This window comes from Capra hircus, chromosome 8, assembly GCF_001704415.2.
Source record: "Capra hircus breed San Clemente chromosome 8, ASM170441v1, whole genome shotgun sequence".
NCBI classification, from domain to species: Eukaryota; Metazoa; Chordata; class Mammalia; order Artiodactyla; family Bovidae; genus Capra; species Capra hircus.
Genome location: NC_030815.1, coordinates 108345332 through 108367454, shown reverse-complemented (window position 1 = coordinate 108367454; position 22123 = coordinate 108345332). Strand labels below are relative to the sequence as shown.

Genomic DNA, 22123 nt, shown 5'->3' with positions numbered 1-22123 from the left:
CACAGCACAGTGCCTACCACACAGTAGGGCTTAAGCAATATGTGTGGAAAGAAGAGAGGAGAAACGGAGAGAAGGGCAGATGGCAGGGAGAGGGGAGGAAGGAAGGAAGGGTCATTGAAGTGCAAACAGCGAAATTGTAATAATAAAGACCTACAATAAATACGATAGTGCTATTAAGACAAACTGCCCACTTGGCATTTTCCTACTAGCCCAAATGGGGCTATATAAGAAGGGTTTTTCCAAGAAGGGCTCAAGTTTGGTCCAGATAATGGGTTATGTTCCAGTAGGGTGCAAATGGAAGAATCTAACATTTATTGAGCACTTGATTCTATCAATCGGTGTCTGGGTCTGCTCAGGCTGCCGTAACAAAATACCATAGATTGGGTGGTCTGAACAAGAGACACTATCTCCTGCCATTCTAGAGGCTGGAAAGTCTAAGGTCAAGGTGCCAGCAGATTCAGTGTCTGGTGAAGAAACATTCTTGGCTCTTAGCTGCTTTCTCACTATGTGCTCACAGACAGAAGGAGGGGAAGAGCAGGGAGAGAGAGAGAAAGAGAGAGTAACTTCCTGTCTCTACCTCGTCCTATAAGAGCAAAGACTCTTGAGAGTCCCTTGTACCACATGGAGATCCAACCAGTCCATCCTAAAGGAAATCAGTTCTGAACATTCACTGGAAGTTCTGATGCTGAAGGTAAAGCTCCAGTACTTTGGCCACCTGGTGCGAAGAGCTGATTCAGTGGAAAAGACCCCGATGCTGGGAAAGACTGAGCGTGGGAGGAAAAGGGGACGACAGAGGATGAGATGGTTGGATGGCATCACCGACTCATGGACATGAGTTTGACCAAGCTCGGGGAGATAGTGAAGGACAGGGAAGCCTGGCGTCCCGCAGTCCATGGGCTCACAAAGAGTTGGACGTGATTTAGCAACTGAATAAAAACAACAAACCCCATCATGGAAGCCCCACCTTCCTGACCTTATCTAATCCTAGCTTCGGGTGTCAGGGTTTCAACACAGGAAATCTGGGGTCAGAGGACATAGTCAGTCCTTGACAATCAGATGCTGCTGGAGCGCCGTTTATGCCTTGCCTCCCCTCATTCACTCTTCACAGTAGCCCTGGAAGGTGTTCATTGGGAATTTAACTTCACAGGCAAGAAAACTGAGCTTCATGGAGGCTAAGACATTCCCAGAGACTGCTCTGTGCACCCCAGGGACCCCAAGGCAGGCATTTGTCTCCATTTGCATCCCTTCCCACTGGAGGCACGGAAGGTCCTGCTAGTGTTTCAGAACCCAGCCGGAATTCCCAGAGTCCTGAGTCTTTCTCTATGGTGTGGAGCTCTGGACATGTCCTCAACTCTAACAGCCTCCGAGTTCTCAGGTGCAACTCTCTTTCCAAGTGAAATGAGAAAGAGGACAGTTCTTCAACAAATGAATATCTGAAACCTCCCTGGGGCTTGGCCTTAACTTAAGCTCAGAGGGACTGTCATGGACAGACAGGCCTCTGTCCCCCAGAAACCCACTGTCTTATGGGGGAGAAGGAAAGGGAATGAAGACAAAAGAATACCATAATTTCATTCAGCAGCTAATTCTGTGCAGAAAATAGAAGAGGCATCTTAGCGTGGGTGGCCTGGGCACAATCGGATGGCAGGACACAGGAGCCAGGCCAAGATGCGGGAGAGGAATATTCTGGGCACAGAGAAGGGCAAGTGCAGAGACGGTGGAAAGAGCAAGCTCGGCGCCAAGGAGGGGCTGCGAAAGGGCGGGGCGCCCGATGCGTCCTGAAAAACAGAGCAGAGAAGGGGAAGGAGGCGGCCAAGGAGTCTGGTGTGACGGAGGGAAGACAAAGCCTGCGCGCACAGTTCATAGGCTGAGGCGAGAGCGCTGAAGGTGAGGCGGGAGGCGGGGCTGAGGGCGCGGGGCAGAAATCGGAAAAGGGCCTGCAGGTGCCGCGAGGGTCCCCACGTCGGCATTGCCCGCTCCCTGCAACAGCTGAGTGTTCCATTTTAAAGAATAACAAGATTTTTTTTTTTTGGAAGTATAATGAGATTGGGGGGAACAGATTCCATATGTTTAGTGTGGGTGAGTTGGTGTGCAAATGGAACTTTCAACTCTTGCCTTCCTGGGTTTTGTGAGGCCAGATTTATACGCTTGGCATTAAGGGTGGCCTTTTTTTCTCTCTCGTTTTCTCAGTTTTCCTGTTCGTGTGTGTCTTTGGGAATTGAGGGGACAGGAGGTGCCACCCCAGCCGGCAGCTGTATATCTTTCACACGGCGGATCCCCAGGCCAAATCCCCCTCCACGTTATTTACAGCTCCCATTGAAGCAGGCAGGACTCCGGCGCCCATGCAGGAGGCGCCCAGCAATGGGCCTCTTTGTTGGACATAGGTCACAGGGAGACGACTCCGGTGGTGACTGCTATGTGAACCTCCGCTGCCGGAGAAATGGTTATGTAACTTTAAATAGTAATGACATTTCGCAGAAAAGTGCTTTTTAATTGCTATGTCTTCATTATTCTCTTTTCAAATTTGCCCAGGAGATTCCGCCTCGTAGTCAGCTTGGCAGGTTCTGGGTTTCCATTTTTAAAGAGCAGCCAGTTTTGTGTTTCAGCTGCTCCCAGAAACCCCCCAGCCCCAAACTTCATCTGTTTTCCGTTGCATTAAATGGGGTAGGTAAGACTGCCTTTTGTATCCTTGCCAGACAGAAAAATGATTTGACGCAATTTTCGAAAAACGCTCTCCCCCAGTTCCTTTTGGGCCAGCACCAAGAATAGAATATTTTATCCCCTGCAAAAGAGAGAAAGAAAATGATGAGCAAGCTAGAAAAATAGGACTGAGAGTATAGTCTATAGAGTTTCTTTAAGCAACAGAAACTTAACCCCAGTCCATAGACTCACATGCCTATAGGGGATTGGGATCAGCTAAAAATAAATTTTGCTTTGGAAGCAAAAAATGGTGATACGGATAAAATGACTCAATAGTGCCTACTCTGAAAGAACTGAAGACTTGGTCTAGGACTTTACTGCTGATTCGGTTCGCTCTGCCTTTCCGTGTTTCCATCTTACGCCTCCGTACAGGAGCCCTTGTGAGCAGTGGCTCAAACTCGTTTGGACCCTTTGCTCATGGGATGGAGCTCCCCTAGCCTTGTGGTGGACTGTCACCCCGGCTGCCCAGCCCCGCCTGTTAGAACACCTTCTGTGCGTATTGACAAAGGGTCTACCATTCCAAATAGCCCTCCCATCAGTGCTGGTTCAACAGCACAGAATTCTAAACCCCACTTCTTGTGGAAGCTCTCCAGATATCTCCACACTACGTTCTGGGTGTCTTTCCTTCTCATTAAATACAGCTATAGTGTTCTTTCATCTCTCCTAAGGTTTCTGTGGTCACTTTAAAAAACTTTAATCCGAGGAATGACAGCATCATCATCATCAAGAATGAGAATAAAGCACACTTGTTGTTTGCTATGTATCAGAGACTGTTCTAGACAATTCTCAAGAATTATGTCACTTAGCTCTCTCGGTCACCCTCAGTGGAGGTACTGAAAGTGTCTCCATTTTAGAGAAGAGAAAGTGGAGCCTTTGACAGGTTGGCTAGCTAACCTAAGAGGACTGAGGCGGTCAGTGGAGAAGCCTGACTCTAGCAATGCCCAGCTCTTTACTGTGCTGCGGTTTCTGCCAGAAGGCATGCTGGAGACACCATCTTCTTTTTCACAAGGCCCCTCTGAAAATAGTCCTTTTTTAGCTGCTGTGTGATGATAGGTTGAAATGACGGGTTTCACTTTTTTAAAATAATTTATAAGCAAGAGAAAGTGAAGTCGAGAGTGAGAGAAATGTCGAGTCTATTCGGCAGATCCCTGATGAGTAGGGTTAGGCGTGTCCCTGAAGCATGAATGAGGAGAGCATTTCAATCCGAAGAGCACAGTGGGTAGTAAAACCACTGCCCCAATACGCATCAGTGGCAAAACCTGTCAGCAGCTCCAAATGCGGGGGAGAGAAATGTCCCAGGTGAAAGTGCCTGAATGACTTAATTTAGCCCAGAGTTGTCCTTTTTTGAGGGGCCACCAAACGATGGCCTGCTCTTTTGACATTTCATGGGTACGAGAGTAGTGCTCATGCCCAGATAAACCCTTCTCCCTTCATTGGTCCTCGGGATCAAGACTCTGCTTAGTCAGGTACTTCATGCAGTGTGATCAGGAGAACTCCTCTTATAACCATGAATGGCCCATTTCCTCTCAGTGAGCTTTGCTTTCTTCATTTGTAAGCAAAGGAGAGAAAATGAATCGGACACCAGTCTCCCCTGATCCCATTGCGTGTATGTGTGAATGATACAGTGGTACTGTTGAATTATGTAACTCTGTTTATGTCATTCTTACCTGGGGAAACTACCAAAGTATCCCATTATTCACAGGATAAAGTCCAAACTCCTCAGCACATGATAAAGACCTTTGATCTCTGGCGTCTGCCCTTTTCTGAAACCTGCTCTCCTCCAGCACTGCCTGCCCACCCATCCGAGTTCCTGTCCCTCCCAGCAGCTCCCAGACATATGAAATGTTAGTTCTTGCTATACCTCTCTCTAGAATATGCTTCGTAGCTCTTTTTACATAATGAGTCACGTTTCAACCAGCCCACGTATCATTTCCTCTACAAAGGTTTCCCTGCTATTTCAGCAAGGCTAATGCTGCCTCAGCTGTCCAGCTGCCTCGTACGGCCAGCTCTACCCTGGGTCCGCAAAGCTGTGTTGAGATGAGGTGTGTTGTCTGTGCCTGCTGATTATATTGTAAACTCCCCAAGGGCAAAAATCGTGTCTTTTTTTAAATCTCTTATAGACCTAGCTCTTAGCTCAGGACTTGTGCTTCATGAATAAGGTTCATAAATATTAGAAGGAAGGAACAGGAAAGAGATGAAGGAAACAAGGAAAAATAAACAGTGAGCTTGTGCTTTCAATAAGGGCTTTCTCCAACAATGGAAAAGGTCTATTAATGGGTCTGGCTCTGGCTTCAGTGCCAATATCACGCAATAGCGTATGGAGAGAGCAGAGGTGGCCAGGACCACACTCGGAGAAGTTTAAGGCGAAGTGAGGGAACAGGAGGCCTCGCCAGCACCGCCCTGCGTAGATCTGGGCAGGCCCAGAGCTAGGCTGATCCCAGCTCACAAGGGGAAAGCTAGCAGCTTCAGATTCCTGCGTGCGAAACTCTTAATGGAACGCCTCCTCTGTGACCTTCCGTCTCCTGCCTCTCGCTGCTCTCCTCCAGGTCTTCAGATCATCTTCCCTCAGCACCTGCAGGAGAAGTTCGTCCAGTCGGCCCTGAGCTACATCATGTGCAACGGCGAGGGGGAGTACGTGTGTCAGAACAGCCAGTGCCGATGCCAGTGTGGCGAGGAGTTCCCGCAGTGCAACTGCCCCGTCACCGACATCCAGATCGTGGAGCACACGCTGGCCAGCATGGCCAAGTCGTGGGCCGACGCCTACAAGGACCTGGAGGACTCAGGTAGGGAGCCTCGCGGGACTGTTGCACGGAGGCCCATGTGCCTGGGATCTGACGGGCATCAGGATGGCCAAGGGGAACCCGCTCAGCGACCGCCCTCCCCGCCAGCCTTTCACTCGGGAGGGTCCAGAGCCATTCGAGTAGCTGTCAAAGGAGAGGCACTCAATAAATCTCCACCGAGTGGAATAATGAATAACATAATCAAGTTTGTGGTCCTGTGATATATTGCTTCTGTGGTACCCAGACGACAGACAGAATAATGCCTCGGAGCACAGAGGAAGCCTCTGGAGAGAGGAGTCAGAGCTAGTTGTATTGATTCCTGAGTCTGTGTGTCTCTCTGTGTGTGTGTACATGCCTCTCAAAATAAATGAACACACACATATGTGCAAATATGAGTATGTATATAGGTACATATATGTGTAGATGTTGAGGTAGATAGCCAAAGAATTCAGCCTATCATAGCTGGAAGTCACTTTTCAGGTAATTTGGCCATTTCCTGCTCTTTGTGGTTGAGAGAAATGCATTTCAGGGGAGGACAGTCACCCAGGCCATAACGTAGGTGAGGTGCAAAGTTGGATTTCTGCCTCGTGGAGCTTCTAGTTCATGGGGCATCCAGGCATTGATCATCTCACTATGCAGGTAATGGTGACATGTTAATCATTCGTGTATGTGGACTGAGGAGCTCCTGTGAGCAGGTCACATGCTGTTGGAGGGTGGTGTGGTCAGGGAGTCAGGAGAGGCCCCTTCCAGGGAGAGGGTCAGCATCTGAGTGTGCGCAGAGCTCAGAGGGGGAGTGCAGGTCGGCCGGCGGGAGGCACCCGGGGGCGACATGGCTGCGATGTGGGACAGGAGGACGGTACAGAAGTGAGAATGAGATGCGCAGAGACGCCAGTGCCAGGACGTTTAGGAGGAAAACTTGGCAGGGCCCGATGGGAGGCTGGCTCCGAGAGCTGGAGGAAGGGTCTTCAGGTGAGCGCCAAGGACTTTCAGGCTTCTCGTTACGCAGTCTGATGGACGTGGGCACCTTTCACAGAGCTAGAGCACCCCGGAAGGTTTAGAAAGAAGACTGTGTACTGAGCTTTGGATGTGAAAACCTTGGGAACCCTTGAGACTTCCAATAGAGATGCCAAGTGGATATCTGGCATTTAATATGTTCTCAGAGATGTGTTAAATAAATGGACATATGTATAGAGCATTTCTATTTTTAACACAACTTTATATTCCTTAAATCTGTTATAAACTGTGCTGAAGTATGTAGTGATATTACCATGTTCTAGAGGAGGGAGGGTGCCAAGCGCCAGTGTCTCCCCAGGGCCACAGAGTCAGTAAGTGACAGCATTGGAGATGGAACCCCTGATTCCAAATCCAGTGCTCACAGCAGCTTCTGTAACTGATTAATTCTACTTTTCCCACCCAACCACCCCACCAGGCCTCAGTTCACTCATCTGATAAATGAGAGGACATGTTTTTGTTTTAATATTTGGATTTATTTAAATCTTTTTCCAAGAAACCCTTTGATCAAACAAAATCATACCTTGAAGCCACTGTGTACCACAGATAAAAGCTGAGCCATAGAGCACTGGGTTTGAAAACCACTGGTTTCCATGAACTCTGAGCCCCGCTCCAGCTCTGGGAGCGTAGAAAGCATCTGTTCTTACGGGGTCACCCAGTGGAGCTGCGATGTACCCATTTGTCCATTTAAAATCCCGGGAATCTCTGAAAGAGGAGAGCTTCATGAAGGAAATGTGTTATGAAGAGTATTTGGCCTCAAAAATAAATAAATAAATAAATAAATAAAAGAAGCATTTGATAAAATGCTTTTTGCAAAGAGATTCTACTGATTGCTAAACAGCAGAGGTGGGTGCCGGCTGTGTGCACATGTAGCAGGGATGCCTAGCATAGGACCCTTTCTCCCAAGGAAGAGAAGCCACGTAGGGGGGGTGGGCGGGTAGGCAGGGGGAGGAAATGCAGAAAGCGGAGATGCTGCAGACACAGTCTGTCTCCACAAAAGCACATTTCCCCCCAGATATCCTGCACTTACCCATTTTGAAATGTTTGTGCCTATGAAGACAAACCCATCCATCTGCATGTATATATGGCTTGTACCTGTGTATTTTCCTCCTTTCCTTTGCAACCCATAACCTTAATGACTCAGGACCAGGTCATTTGGAGGGGTTAATACCTGGTCAAAGGTCAAAGCCATTGATTCCTTCATGGCTGGAGTGTTAGTGGTCAAATAGGACCTAGTTTACACACGTAAACAGGGGTCTGTGCCTCCTTTGGGCGTCCCTGCTGGCTCAGCGGTACAGAATCATCCTGCCCATGCAGGAGACTCAGGTTTGATCCCTGGGTCAGGAAAATTGCCTGGAAGAGGAAATGGCTACCCATTCCAGCACACTTGCCTGGAAAATGCCACGAACAGAGAAGCCTAGAGGGATCTAATCCCTGGGGTCGACCTAACGACTAAATAGCAAGACCTCCTTTATTGGGAGTTTTAGTCAAGAAATTAAATCATTTTCACTAAAAAAAAAATGTTTTTATTGAAGTATAGTTGATTTACAATGTTGCATTAATTTCAGGTATACAAAGTGAATCAGTTATGCATGTACATATGTCCTCTCTTTTTCAGACTCTTTTCCCATATAGGCCATTACAGAGGACTGAGCAGGGCTCTCTGTGCCGTTTGTATTTAGCAGGGTCTTCTTAGCTGCCCATTTTATAAACAGCTGTGTGGCTATGTGAGTCCCAGTCTCCCAGTTTACTGCCACGCCTCTTCTTCCCTGGTGACCAGAAGCTTGTTTAGATGTTCCTATCTGACCCAGATTCTGGTTTGTTGAAAGGACTGTTATCCCCAAGGTCAACAGAGCCCTTTACAAAGTAAGCTGCATTGAGGGGAGAGCTGGACTGGTCAAAGCACCAAAGTCATCAGGGCCAGTCCCCTGTCTCCAGCCGGCTCGCTGAATACATTTATCGGTGCAGTCATCCTTCCCGTCTTACACAACCGTCCACTCAGCACTTTCTGGATTTTGAGAACGAGGCAGATGCTGTCCTATGTCACTCTCTGAAGATTTGGATTAGATGCTATTATTGACAGATGGGAAAACTGAGGCGTTGAATAGCAATTGTATAACAGTCATGGTTACGCAGCCATCAATTTAAGAATCAGCTTGAACTCCTGCATGTCTGACTGTCTGTAATGAGGTGCTGAGGTCTTCTAGGAGTCACAGACTCCTGGTTTTAGAACCTTAATATAAAATTTATTAAAAAGACCTGGTTTTGGCTCCCAATTCTCTGGTCCTGTTCATGTGTTGAGAGTAAGTAAATATGCTGAGTAACAGTACATGATTTGCAGCCATCCAGAGTTCTGATTCTACCATTTACTGGCTGTGTGACCTTGGCAAGTTAATTAACTCCTCTGTGTCCTAGTTTCTGTAAAAGAAGGGCACTAAAGCATCCATCTCATACGTTTGCTATAAAAATCAGTCATGTGTGTTAAGTGTTGAAGACTGAGCTTGGTGCTTACTGAAAGCTCTGAAGGCTTTTTTTTAAATGAATGCCTAATATACCTGAAATTTCCTTGTAGGTTGGGTTTTTTTTTCTTTTTTTGACTATGTAGCAGGTGGGATCTCAGTAACCCTACCAGCAAGCAAACTCATGTCCCCTGTGTTAAAGCATGGAGTGCTAACCACTAGACCGCCAGGAAAGTCCTTTGTGTAGGGCTTATAACATAAAGTGAAAGTATTAAGGTTCAGATATAGATAGATATGATTGACAGATAGATATTCTGACTAGTTAGGCTTTTTTCCTGCAAAATATTTAACCCCTTAATTCATTAAGATTCCCAATACTGGGGGTGGGTGGGGGTGGGTGAGGGTAAGTATTAGATCAGAAAACAACAGCTCATGTCTTAATCCTTCCTCTTGTTACCCCTGGACTATTCTGCCTTCAGAAAATCATTTTCCCACTGGAGGCTTCAGTGTTTCCAAATGTAGAACAAGAAGTCTGACCCAGATCATTCCTAAGGTGGTGTCACCTGTGGCTCACGCTGACACGCTGAGCATCCCAAACTGAGGCAGGAGCCCAGGAGACCCAAGAGTGTGTCCCCATCTCTTAAGCTGGAGTTTCCCAAACTGCGACTTGAGGAGAGGCCATCCACACATAGAGCTTCCAGTGAGAGCGGGGCTCAGAGGGGCGGTGATCCGTGTCAGTTCCCCGTCCCAGATTACATCACAGAATGTTTCGATGGCTGCTGATATCCTTCCACACCATCACTTGCCACTTCCCTAAATTTCAGGTTGAGACCAGGCATGGGTTTCAGTCGTCCAGCAGGCCACAGTGTTTGGCTGGAATTTGTTCATATCGTTTGCATCCTATTTATTTTTACAGCCTATTTCTATAGCTCCCATCCTACCAAATGCATGTTATAGTGATTTCCTTTGTCAACTGGGTAAAAATGTGGTTTAATTACTTCAAAGAAAATATTAAGTAAGATATAAGTGATATGTGAATACCATTAAAGCTGGCATTCAAATGATAGAAGTTTGGGCAGCCTTGTCTGAAGTAAGGATACGGGATGCAGTGAAGTACTGGTAAAAGACACATCGTTGAAAGTGCAGGGGCCTCTTCACTACCTGCCAGGAGCAGAGCAGGCTGGTGCCAGGTTTAGAGTGCGCCAAGGAGTGGCTTTAGTGTGGACCTGTTTACTGGTGGGTAGGGCTGAGCATTTGAGGCAGCCTCCGATGGGGAATGTCACGCTCAGCCCGTCTCCTTGGCCTTTGTCTCTTGCTAGATGAGTTTAAATCGTTCATGAAGCGTCTCCCTAGCAACCACTTCCTGACCATCGGGAGCATCCACCAGCACTGGGGCAACGACTGGGACCTGCAGAACCGGTACAAGCTCCTGCAGAGCGCCACGGAGGCCCAGAGGCAGAAGATCCGGCGCACCGCCCGCAAGCTCTTCGGCCTCAGTGTCCGCTGCCGCCACAACCCCAGCCACCAGCTGCCCAGAGAGAGGTGAGTGCTGGCCCACCCGCCGCCCCTGCAGGCTCAGAGCTGGAAAAGAGGCGGGCGCAGTGCAGAGGATGCTCTTGGAACACACAGCCTTGCAGGGTCCAGAACCGCGGTTTCTCAGGCTTCTCCCCACTGGCTCTGGAGGCCCTGGGTTTCTGACCTTTTCCGGAAAATGCCCTGAACGTTCAGCATATGTGTTGTCTGATCCGTCTCACTGAGGAAGGAAATTAGCAATAGCACTGACTGCTATGTGACATTATTCTGGTTGCTTAAATGTATTATCTAACTTTAAGATTACTTGGCAAAGCCGTTTTTAGCATCCTCATCTTAGTAGTGAAGAAACGAGGTTAGTGAATGAATCAAACAACTTACTGATTGAAGGCCTGTGATCAGGGCCTGGAGTAGAGTGAAGCAAAGGAGGCGCCTACCCCGAGAACTTTAAGGGAGCACTCCGTCGCCAGTCATGCAGGGGCAGGGTCCTCGGTGGGAGGGAGTGCCTCCTCAAATGCCCACCTGTCTTGCTGGCCTCAGCACCTCACCAGCCCTGCTCTCCACATACCAGGTATTCTGGTGGATGATGGAGAAGATGGGGGTGAGCAAGACTCACAGGGCTCATGCCCTCCCAGCACCTAGGGTTTACTACTCTCTTGGGAGGATTCAAATTCAGAATTCAAATCCAAGTCTCTTAGACTCTGCTCTCCCAGGGCGCTTATGAGCTACATCAGGGGTTTTTCTGTATTGGTGTCTCCAGGGTTTTCATGCAGGCATCACGGGAGAGCAAGAAGGCAGGCTTGGGGGTCTCTCCACCCTGCTCCTGCCAGAGCAACGATGCTTTCATCTGTTTCATATCTGGGGGTTCCACGTTCAGCTTTGGTCCATGATCCTCCCTTTAAAAGACTGGGGCTCAGTCACCTTCACTTAGCAGATTCTATGCCAGTGTGCGTGCGTGCACGCTCAGTCGCGGCCGACTCTTTGGATTCCAGTTTCCTTGTACTCCCGTCCGGGCTCATCTCTGCCCTCCCCATTGCCCCCGACTTAGACCCCTTTGCTCTGCATCTAGCTTGCGATCCTGATTTTGTGAAACAAATGGGATTTCAGCCAGCAGTGGCTTACTTGATGAAATGCTGCAGAAGGAGGGACTAGGAAAGGGGCCCCTTGTTATCTGCCACGGAGCCCCGAACTGCCACCATGAGTGAAGGTGTGGCGTGGATTCTGTTTAGACCCACCCGGCATCTGTGAGCTGCCTCAGGCACTGGGGAGACTCAGAAACGTAACAGTGTCATGAAAGAGCTCTCTTAGTGGGGGAGTGAGGAAGGGGTTCTGTTGGCAATCAGGAAGTGCTCCCCACAGGTATTAACTTGCTAGGAACACCTAGCAAAGTGCCACGGACGGAGTGGTTTAAACAACAGAAATGTGCTTTCTCCCAGTTCTGGTGGCTAGAAGCCTGAGATGGGTGCGGGTGGCTTCTCCCAAGGCTTCTCTTCTTGGCTCGTAGCTGGCATCTTCGCCCTCTGTCTCCACGGGTTTTCTGTCACTGAGTGTCTGTGTCCTAACCCTCCTTTCTTATCAGGACACCGGACCTGTTGGCTTACGGCTCATCTCAGTGACTTCATTTTAACTTAATTACCTCTTTAACAATCTTATCTCCAGAATCGCATTCAGAGATACTGGGGTGAGGACTTGAATGTATGGATTTGGGGTGATATAACTGAGCCTAGACCCTGCAAGACGTGGCTTTTGACCAGGTCCCTAAATGATGGAATGGTGCGTCCCCAGGTGGACCACACTGGCTGCACCTCGGGGCAAAAGAGTGACATTTAACGTTACCAGACTTTAAACAAATGTAGGAGGTGTCAGTTTTGCTGGTTTTCAGTCTAGCGGATGAAGTGGTAAGTCCGAAAGCCCCAAGATGTGGGGAAGACACATGATCAAAGGCGAGCAGAGTGTCCAGAGCACTGAGTGTAGAGCACAGCAGGCACCGGGGTCCAGGGAAGGCTCGGGTTGGCGGGGAGCGTCCAGAGGAGAGAGGACTGGGCAGGCCTTAGAGGGGAGGGAAGCGGGGCAGAATCGGGGGCCTGGATGAGAGCACACCCTACCCTCAGCAAGCTCTGTAACCTTGAGCAGGTGGCTTCTCTGCTCTGAGTGTGGATGTCCATATGTATACCGTGTTCTTCTCTGCAAGACCACAGGCATAGACAGCTAGAAGTGTCCTCCCACCAGTTGGACCTGCAAAGAAAGAACTCTCCATGTTGCCATCTCTCCTCCTGAACCAGAACCTCCCTCCTGCACACATCTGGAGAGGACCTCTGGGTTCCATGTTGGCAAGTTGCTCAGTTCCGTTCACATGGCGCATTTTGGTCTCTGGAGATTGGAGAGCAGGGCCACACACGTGTGCACTGTGCTGACTCGTCTGACGCCCTCTTAGGAGAGCTGGGCCTCCTTGCTTCCTGCCATGTGAACCGGGGGCTTTCATGAGCAGGCAGGGCACCTCCCCGCCATGCAGCTGTGTCAGGCAGAGGTGCTGACACGGGGGACCCTGGGCCACCTGAGCTGATCAAGCTGGAATTGGCTAATGAGCCACTTGCTCTGCTGTGAGTTGTCAGTGTTCTGGGCTCTAGGGGCGCTGAGTCCACAAGCTGATGCTCTCCCTTGTGTCAGGAAGGGCGGGTGATGGTGTTGAGGCGGGGGTGGAGTGGGGAGAGGGAAAGAGCATAGACAGGGCCCAGACCCTGACCCCCTTCATAGCCACGAGGCTCTATAAGCAACTCCCTGCAGCTCATTTGGAACAGTGGGTAGTTCCACTAGCCTTCAGGTTAAGTATGAGGATTACAATTTTAAAATTCAAAAAGCCTGTCTCAGTTAATAGAGAGGTGTCACTTAGTACAGGTTCCCCCCTCTATCTGAAAGTAGAGTGTTTCCATGAAACCTTTCATAAGCTCAAATGGCATAAAGCAAGGACGCAGTTACCTTTTTTCAAGAAAGCTAAAATCTTGGGGTTTCTTTTGGTTAGGTATTTTGTAGGTCTTTATTATTAATACAAAGTGCAGTGACATAAAGCAAACTTTCGAAAAGCAGGGGATACCTGTAGATGGATTCTAACGGCCAGGCGCGGTTCTGCGCATCTCCTGTGAATTAGCTCCCGTTGCCCTCACTGCAGTGTTGTGAACTAGCTCCTCTTACCATTTCTGTTCTACAGATAAGGGAACCGAGGCACACACAGTGTAATAACACACCCAAGGGCAATAAAGGTTATTTTATTGTTCTTCAAAGAGGTGTTTGCCTTGAAAACTTAGTGGGAAGTCAAATCTAGATAACTGGAGCTTGGTTTCAAGGCATGTTGGAACCTTGATACTGGACTGGAAGGATTTTGGTTATCAATTGTTGCCAGGAGTATCCTGGTTATCAGCTGCTGCCAAACAAGTCACTCAGGACTTCTTGGTTCAAAGCAACACTTGCTATAAACGCTCAGGATTCTGTAGACTGACTGGGTGCAGCTGGGGCTCCCTCAGATTGGCTGGGGCTGGGGTCACCAGGGGGCTTGACTGGACTGGACGTCCATGATGGCTCACTCCCAGAGGTGGCTGGGGATACTGGCCTCCCCCGTGCCTGCTTCACGCGGCCTGGGCTTCTTGAAATGTGGCAGTCTCCTGAGACTAAAAGGAAATTTTAAGTCTTCTTACAGCTTAGCTTTTGAAGTCAGAGAATATCCCTTCTACCATATTCTCTTGGCCAAAAGCCCAGCGGAGATTCAAGGGTGTGAATATTGGGAGATGTGGGGTGGGGGTGGGGTGCAGAGGGAATCCTTTTTGGAGATTAAGTACTGCAGGGTAAATGGAGTACAGTTGGGGCTAGAGGTGGCTCTTCTGTATATAGGGCAAATAAGATGAATGATAATAATAATAATAATCACAAAACAATAACAGACACCTATTGAACATCTATTATAACAAGCAGTACAGCTCACTAAAAACTAGTGTCAGATTGCCTGGGTTCGAATCCCAGCTTTATCCCCTTCTCAGTTTGTAACCCTGGGGGAGTTAGCACCACCTTTGAGCTTCAGTTTTCTCATCTCCAAAATGAAGTGAATAACAGTGCAATACCTAGGGCTGTCTTGAGGATTAAATGCTTGAACCCACATAAAATGTTTAGAACAGGGCCTAACACATGGAAAAAATTTAATACATGTTGTTCAGGCACTAAGTTCTGTCTGACTCTTTGCAACCCCATGGACTGCAGCACACCAGGCTTCCTTGTCCTTCACTATCTCCCGGAGTTTGCTCAAATTCATGTCCTTTGAGTCAGTGATGTCATCCAACCATCTCATCCTCTGTCAGCCCCTTTTCCTTCTGCCCTCAATCTTTCCCAGCATCAGGGTCTTTTCCAATGAGTTGGCTGTTTGTATCAGGTGGTCTGTTTTTACCAGGCACTGATTTTTGCATATAAATTGCTTAGCCCACAGTAGCAGCCAGTGAGTCTGAGTGTTGATGATAATGATGGCATATATATGTTTTTCATCTAATCCTCACACAATCTCTATGAAGCTGATGCAATTGGATTTGTTTTATAGATGAGGAAACTGATGAGGCAAAGATGGAATTGACTTGTCCGAGGTCACAGGGCAGATAAGTGGCAGGATTGGAATGGCCTTGCTGACCCCATGGGTGGGGCTGGTGGTCAGGAGGCTGGTGCAGGCTCCAGGCAGTGAGCAGAAGCAGGAGAGACGGCTCTGCCTGCTCGGGGCACTTTGATGTGAATGCATGATGGTGTTAAAGGCAGGGTTGGTCATCAAGGTCACGGGGGTGGTGGTAGACCAGGAACAGAGATTCAGGAAATGGCCCCAGTCCTGGAACCCTGAACCAGCTCTGGAGGCCAGGCAGAAAGGGCAGATCCATCTCTAAGTAGAGAGAGGAGGTCAGGTTCAGGGCAGGTCAACGCAGCCAGTGTTTCCAGAGAACTCAGCCTGGGTGAGCTCTAAGATAAGCAAGACGCCCCTCTCTCAGGATCACTGCCAATCCAGTTGAGGGCCACAGGACTAATTCCAGGCCGCACCTGCCACCAAGGAACTCGGCCCCTCACCAAATACCTGTAGGGTTCCCAGTGTGTATTAGGTGATGTGGTGGGCCCCAGGGACAGTGTGGGAATTTCTTTCCGCCTGTGCAGGACCTCGCCTACAGTCAGACCACAGTACTGCAGCTGGACATGTCTAAGAAAGGCAGGACCCACGCGGAGGTCCCTGTGGATTGTCTCGCTACCAGGAGACCCTTATGTTGTGCAGTTAAAAGGGGGAACAGACTGGGAAGTGGGCTTTGAGTTTGGTCACTACTGTAGCTAGACTTTTTGAACCTTGGTTTTCTCCTCTGTAAAACAGATGTAATCATTTCCTCCTGCTGCTTCTGAGGGCTTTATCTGGCTCACCTGAGATGGTGTGTCTAGCAGCACTTTGTAAAATCTGAGTACTCTGTGAGAGGGGGCTCCACAAGCGGGGTGAACTTGAAATTAAATTCATCAGGAAGAGAATGGGACTGAGTTTAGGCTGAAGGCAACACTTTCAGGGGGCTTCCCTGATAGCTCACTTGGTAACGAACCCATCTGCAATGCAGGAGACTCCAATTCAATTCCTGGGTCGCGAAGATCCCCTGGAGAAGGGATAGGCTACCCACTTCAGTATTCCTGGGCTTGCCTTGTGGCTCAGCTGGTAACGAATCCACCTGCTATGTGGGAGACCTGGGTTTGATCCCTGGGTTGGGAAGATCCCGTGGAGAAGGGAAAGGGCACCCACTCCAGTTTTCTGCCCTGGAGAATTCCGTGGACTGTATAGTCCATGGCGTCGCAAAGAGCCAGACACGGCTGAGCGACTTTCACTCTGACCACTTTCAGGCATTTCCGCTGTCCTGCACGCTTCCACCTCATTTAATCATCAGGACAGCCTACTGGCAGTGTCGAGTCATCCCATTTTATGAATGGAGAATGTTAAGACATAGAGATGTTAACTGACCTGCTTCATAATCTCTATGAAGTTTATATAACAAGAGGCAGGATCCAAACCCAGACAGAGCCCTTTCGTATAACATCTGTGCTGTTCTGTCTGATCCTGAGAGGAGATGATCCCCTGCCTGAACTGCTAACTGTGGTGTGGTGGAAAACACCTCTCATTCCAGAGGAGGGAAGAAAGGAGGGAGGGAGGGAGAACGGAAAAGAGAGGGGGAGGGAGGAAAAAAAAGAGGAAGGGAGAGAAAAAAGAAAAGCATAAACTCAACTTGAGCAATGAATTCTGCTGGTTTCTGTGCAACTCCGTAAGCATTTACCGACTCCCCGATCTCCCGCCTTATGCCAGACACGGGGAGGCACTTAAAGGTCATTGCAACGGGGTCCTTGTCTTCTTAGCATCATTATCTAGCCTCAGGATGTGCTTTTGAAAAAGACACTTGTTTGAACCAGAAGACCTGAGTTCGTATCCTGGCCCGGGCCCTGTGTGAGCCTATAAGTCCAGTATATATTCCAGGCTGAGAACATTGAGTGCAAAAAAAACCAGCCTTGCAGGGATGGGGATAGCCTGAATAAAGAACACTTTACACCTCACCTTTACCCAGAACAGCTCTTTATCCATTTTCTTTATGGGAATTCTCATTAAAACTCATTTGGGAAAATAAGGTGATTTTTTATTTTTGCTAAAACAATTTGAAAGCAGCTGGTGCTCTCTGAGGCCCTTCGTAACTCCTAGGAGAAACACCACTCCCACAGAATGAGAGAGTAACTGTTCAACTCCAAAATATTGATAGAAGAACAGTAATTGAATCTGTGAGCCGTACTGCCTTCTGATGATCCTAACTGGCCATGTCTCATGAGAAGCCTACAGTTCAAACCAAGATCTACTTTTGCCTCCGATGACAATAGCCTTTTGGCAGAGCCTCCCCAGATCTACTCAGATCACTGTCCAGTCTTTATTCCAGGAGGAAGTCAGAACTGTTACTTAGGAAAATTTGATCTTGCCACATCCCTGCTTAGAACCTGTGGTGACCAATCCCTGCTCTTACGAGCAGACTCTGAAGATGACCTGCAAGTGTGCCGTGGTCTGGCCCTGCCGGCCTCTTGCTCTGTGTTTCACACTCCTCCTTGGCTCACTCAGCTAAGCCCTGGCTGTGCACCCTCTCCCACCTCAGAGGCTTCACACAGGCGGTTCCCTCTGCCTGGAAGGTGCCTTCTTCCTTCCTGACCTGCAGTAGTAGCTATGCACCCTGCAGGTCTCAGCTCAAAAGCCTGTGTTCTTTGCATTGAAAGGCTGTGTTGGGGCTTACTTTAGATGCTTCCTTAGCAGTCGGATATCCCAAATGAAGCCCCAAACTCACTTTACCACTATACCTTTTTTTATCCTTTTATTCACACCTGTCTCTCCTGTAAGGCCAGCAGCTCCACGTATGCATCTGGACCCAGGTTGTTAATCACTTCAGCAGCGTACTTTTGAGAAGGAAATGGCAACCCACTCCAGTGTTCTTGCCTGGAGAATCCCAGGGATGGGGGAGCCTGGTGGGCTGCTGTCTATGGGGTTGCAGAGAGTCGGACACGACTGATGCGACTTAGCAGCAGCAGCAGCAGCATACCTTCCTAGCACAGTAATTGACACACAGGAGCTATTCAAAAACTGTGCTCAATGAATACACAAACGACTTTTTACATGGAACAGGGTCCCAAAAACATGTCGACACAGTATTTTTCAGGTGTATCCCACTGCCATATGAATGGGCTTCCCAGGTGGCACTAATGATAAAGAATCCACCTGCCAATCCAAGAGACACAGGTTCGATCCCTGGGTGGGGAAGACTCCCTGGAGAAGGAAACAGCAACCCACTCCAGTATTCTCGTCTGGAGAATCCCATGGGCAGAGGAGCCTGGCGGGCTACAGTCCACGGGGTCACAAAGAGTTGAGCATGACTGAAGTGATGTAGCACACAAGCTCGCCATATAAATACAGATTTTTCACACATTACATTGTATGTGGTTAGATTGTCTTCATCATTCATAAGAAAGTCACTAAGGCCAAAGGGAGTGAAGTGACTTGTCCAAGATCATTCCGGGAATGTGTGAACAGAGCATGATGAAAATTCAGGCCCTCAGACCATGACAGTCCAGGCAGGAAAATGGCAACTACAAATGAAGGTTGTCTTTAATTGACCTGTATCCAAATTCTGCAAGTCTCTGTTGTTAACTCCCTTACTTTGGGAAATGCACCCTAGTGAGAGAAAAAAAAAAGGGGGGTGGGGGCAGACAAAAATAAATACTTCCCAGAGTTTGTTAACTTCCGTCAGATGGAGAGAAATTTCTAGTACTGACTAGGGCAGTGCGATCAGGACAGGGTGTCCTGATTTTTGTAGAGGTTACAGTACGCTAAGACAGAGGAGATTCACGAACTTGAACTTGAGGGCAGGCAATATAATTATTGGCATTTTACAATGACTCCTGGTCCTTGATTTATTTTTACTTCTCAGATTCACGTGGCCTTGACCCAGCAGTCCAGGCTCTCGCCAAGCACAATGTAATTACACATTGTTGAGATGAACATCTCTTGGGGGCATCCACCTCAGGCTTCAGTCCCGGGGCCATAGCTTCTGAGCCCATGTTAGCTTTTAACGAACTTCCTCCTCCATGCGGTGTTTAATTGGTGTCCATGGAAAGATTCCAGCTACCGAGATAATCGTTCTCTCTGTTATAGGACCCTCAGTATCCACGCTGATTTTGCTTCTTCTCTCTGAACCTATACTTACTTGCCTCTGGATTTAATCTCATAGACTCCTGCCGGGGGGCAGAGAGATGTGACTTCTTGTCTTTTATTGAGCTGAAGTCAGTGGCAGTTTATTAGACTGACAGTCCCTGCTCTCCCAGTTATTAGATTATGTGACTTCAGAAAATCTCTGAACCTACCTGAGCCCTATGTTTCCTCATCTGTATGATCAAGATGATAAGAAAAGCTGCCCTGTGGAGTTGATGTCTCAGTCAATTTATATGATATATGTGAAAACTCTTCATAAAGAAATACACAGATACGATGTTAATATAATCAAAAGCACAGTCATAGTAGATGCTAGATTTTTGATGAAGACACCACTTCTGCTTCTAAGAAACAGATCTTTCCATTAGAGAAAATAAGCCATGAGCGCAACAAAATGTAATAATGTAGTAGAGAGGCAGTGGAATTTCAGATACTTAAGACTTGGTGCAATCTGACAGGCCAAGTGTGGACTGCCACTTACTGCTGGTGGAATTTTGGTACAGCATTAAGGTGACCGAGCTTCATTTTTCCCGTTGATATGGTAGAGATAAAAATAATACTTACCGGCAGAAAATCAATAAAAGAACATATATGCCACTTTTTGCACATAGTAAGAAGTCAAGCACAAGCCTCCTTAGCAGACAAATTTAGAAACTAATAATTTCTCAGTTAATAGAAAGTTAGGTTAAAATAAGGACTCCTATAATGCTGCACATATATAAATATAAATTATTTTAACTGAAGATATATATATATTTCTTGGCTTGTCTTTTGAAATAGTGCCAGAATCTTTTCTGAGAGAGTTTGTATACTCCATTTGACGTTTTCCTGGCTTTCTTGCATAAACCACACCAGCATTTGTATAATATTTCCGACTTTGGTTTATTCAAAGTGAAGCAGTAGTTTTAAGACTCTTAAGAAACAATCTCAATGTTTGTAGATTTTTATGAGCCCTCCCAATCTTTTTCAGGTACTTCTCCTTTATTTAAATTGACGGCAGTTCGCTCATCAACTGGTCTTTATAGAATTTTCCCACAGAATCCAAATGCATTCCCACAGTAAAAGACAGCTCACATTTCATTGATTTATTTGACTTTTAATTCCATGATCTCATAGTAGCAAACACAACTGGCATAAGCAAGCTTGGGAATAAACAAAACCAACTCTCGGTGAGAGTGCTTGTTCCTTGGAGGAACCAGAAGCATGTGGGCTTTCTAGGCGCGTAACTGACCTGCCATGAGCATTCAGTGTGCCTGGAACATCAACCCTAGGCTGACCGGAAGGAGAGTGTCAGTCGTGCGCCAAGTCAGTTACAGGCAGGTCAATTACAGGAGCTTGTCCCGAGAGGGGAGCTCTTATCCCTCCTAACTCGTCCCTATAACAATAAATAATGATAGTAATCTTTAACATGGAACCACTCTTTATTACGTACCAGGCACAGCTTTAAATGCCTTACATGATTTACTCATGAATCCACACAAGATCCTATAAAAACAGATTCTGTTATGCTTCCCCTGTGTAAACACAGGATTTGAATAGCAGTAAAGGAAAGAAGGGGGAGAGGTGTGTTCCTGTCAGGAAGACTCTAAGAATCCCCTTTTCTCTTAGCCCAGGTTATTCTGCTCCTCCTTTAAATGTCAGATCAGACCTCCAGCCCTCAGCGGTGCTCGTCCTGACACTCTGGACAGAGTTGCGCTGTCAACAGTGTGCCCTTGCTGCGTGCTGCGTGCAGTGTTTCCCCACCACTTGGCGCATTTGCAGGTGTCTGTTTAATCCCAGACTTCCCCTGCTTGAGCACAACCTCTGCGAGGGCGGGGATTCTTTATTTTTTTAATTTACTTTTCTTTATGTATTTATCTTTGGCTGGCCTGGGTCTCCACCGTTGCATGGGTTTCTCTCTAGTTGCGGTGAGCAGGGGCTGCTCTTCTTTGCGGTGCCCAGGCCTCTCTTGCTGTGGAGCAGAGGCTGTAGGGCTCACGGGCTTCAGTAGTTGCAGAGCCCAGGATCAGTGGTTGACCTGCACGGGCTTAGTTGCCTCAAGGCACGTAGGATCTTCCCAGACAAGGGATCAAACCTGTGTCTCCTGCAGTGGCAGGTGGGTTCTTATCCCCTGCGCCACCAGGGAAGGAGGGCAGGGATTCCACTTTTCTTGTTCACCAGTGTGTCCCCCCAGTGACAGGTAAGGTGGCAGGTAATGACACAGCATTGGCTGACCTGAAGTGAGGGACCATTTGAGATGGGAGTTGAAGGATGATGATGCTTTGAACTTGGGGTGGAAAGATGGTTGTTTAAGAAAACAGCATGTACTTAGGAAGAATTGAATGTGACACTGATTTCACCCAGACATGGGAAATGAGAAATCAGAGAAAGCACATAAATCCAGATTGAGTGTATGGGATCTGGAAGCAGCCAGTCTGGTGTAGAATCACAGTGAGTTGTAAGCTCAGCGCTTCTGGCCCGAAGTGTCCTCATCAGTAAAATGAGGATACTAACAGTACTTTCTCCCCAGTTACTGTGAGGATCACCCAAGATAGACATGCCTTATTCTTCAGTTCAGTTCACTTAGTCGTGTCCGACTCTTTGCGACTCCATGGACTGCAGCACGCCACGCCTCCCTGTCCAACACCAGCTCCAGGAGTTTACTCAAACTCATGCCCATTGAGTCGGTGATGCCATCTGACCATCTCGTCCTCTGTCATCCCCTTCACCACCCACTCTCAATCTTTCCCAGCATCAGGGTCTTTTCAAATGAGTCAGGTTTTTGCATCAGGTGACCAAAGTATTGGAATTTCAGCTTCAGCATCAGTCCTTCTAATGAATAGTCAGGACTGATTTCCTTTAGGATGGACTGGTTGGATTTCCTTGTAGTCCAA

At 47.9% G+C, this 22123-nt stretch overlaps 1 protein-coding gene across 1 annotated transcript in view; it reads left to right on the top strand.

Moving 5' to 3' along the window:
- The window catches only part of BRINP1 (BMP/retinoic acid inducible neural specific 1), a 195791-nt gene that overhangs the window by 155941 nt on the left and 17727 nt on the right, over positions 1-22123 (top strand). The window contains exons 6-7 of the mRNA XM_018052690.1: positions 5244-5480; positions 10267-10489. Of these exons, the coding sequence (XP_017908179.1) occupies positions 5244-5480; positions 10267-10489 (460 nt within the window). The remainder of the gene's footprint in view (positions 1-5243; positions 5481-10266; positions 10490-22123) is intronic.